General features: G+C 71.5%; 1 protein-coding gene across 1 annotated transcript in view; it reads left to right on the top strand.

Moving 5' to 3' along the window:
* Positions 1 to 715: 715 nt before the first annotated feature.
* Positions 716 to 1171, top strand: part of LOC103665123 (myosin regulatory light chain interacting protein) — a 20425-nt gene continuing 19969 nt past the window's right edge. Inside the window, exon 1 of the mRNA XM_040645075.1 lies at positions 716 to 921. Within this exon, the coding sequence (XP_040501009.1) occupies positions 835 to 921 (87 nt within the window). The 5' untranslated portion in view covers positions 716 to 834. The remainder of the gene's footprint in view (positions 922 to 1171) is intronic.

Below are 1171 nucleotides of genomic sequence, written 5' to 3' on the forward strand. Positions count from 1 at the left end.
TTTATACAGAAGCATTAGATCAAGCTCCCGGCTCAGTGGTCAACTGCAAAAACTTTTGTACTCAGATTTTGTTTTTCAACTGATGAGGTCGAAAACGAGAGCAACCATTCCGCCTTCCAACAACCCACTGTAGCAAACCGCAGGGAAAGAGTTTGCTTTGGCTTTTGGGGTGGCTCCCTTTCCTTTTCTGTGTGCACCTCTCCCGAAAAGCGTTCTTGGAGCGATCCAAGGCTTCTGAAGAACGGCGGCAGCTTCGGAGGCGGAGGCGTGGAATCACTGTCAATTCCAGCCCAACAGAGAGGAGCCCCCGCCTGGGAGCCCCGGGCGGTCACCGGCTGGGAGCAGCGTCGCCCAGCGGCAGAAGCGGCGGGTGCGTCCGGAGCCTCCCTCTCCCGCGCCTCGGCGTCCGCAAGCTGCCACCCCCGGGCGGCCGGGGAACTCGGCCGGCGCCGGCAGGTTGGCCGCGCGGCCGAACGGGCGCCGCTATTGGCTGGCCGGGCGGCGGAGGAGGGGGCGGGCCGCCGTGATTGGCCGGGGGCCCTAGCCGAAGGGGCGGGGCCACTATATCAGAGGAGTCCCTGTCGCGCCGCAGGCAGTCGGGCTGCTGGAGTGCGGCGCCGCCGCGGAGACCCGGGCAGCTGGCGGTCGGGCGGGCTGGCGAGGGGGTGGTGGGGAGGAGGGCGCGGGGGGCCGTGGGGTGTGGGGTAGCGGGCTGCAGCTCTGCACCCGAGGGCAAGCCTCGCCGAGCCCGGGGCTGGGTCTGAGCGGTGGCGAGGCGGCAGCCCCGCGCACACCAAAGACGAGGCGGCTGTGGCGGCAGCGGCAGCCCCAGCCATGCTGTGCTATGTGACGAGGCCGGACGCGGTGCTGATGGAGGTGGAGGTGGAGGCGAAAGCCAACGGCGAAGACTGCCTCAACCAGGTGACGACGAGGGGCCAGGCGGGGGGCCCCAGCCGATCCCCCTCGGCCGAGGGGCCTCGCGGCGGCGCCAGGCGCCGAGGCGCGCCGCTTGCCCGGGGGCGGGCGGCGCTGCGGCGGCGGCCGGGGGGGAGCGCGCCCCGGGCACCCGGCCCGCGCCCCCTCCTCCTCGCGGCCGTGGGGCACGCGGTCCCCGCAGGCTGGGAGCGCGTGGGAGGCGGCAGAGGGACACCGCCGAGGGCGAACCTCCCAC

This window comes from Ursus maritimus, unplaced genomic scaffold (genome assembly GCF_017311325.1).
Source record: "Ursus maritimus isolate PB19 unplaced genomic scaffold, ASM1731132v1 scaffold_30, whole genome shotgun sequence".
In the NCBI taxonomy this organism is placed as follows: domain Eukaryota; kingdom Metazoa; phylum Chordata; class Mammalia; order Carnivora; family Ursidae; genus Ursus; species Ursus maritimus.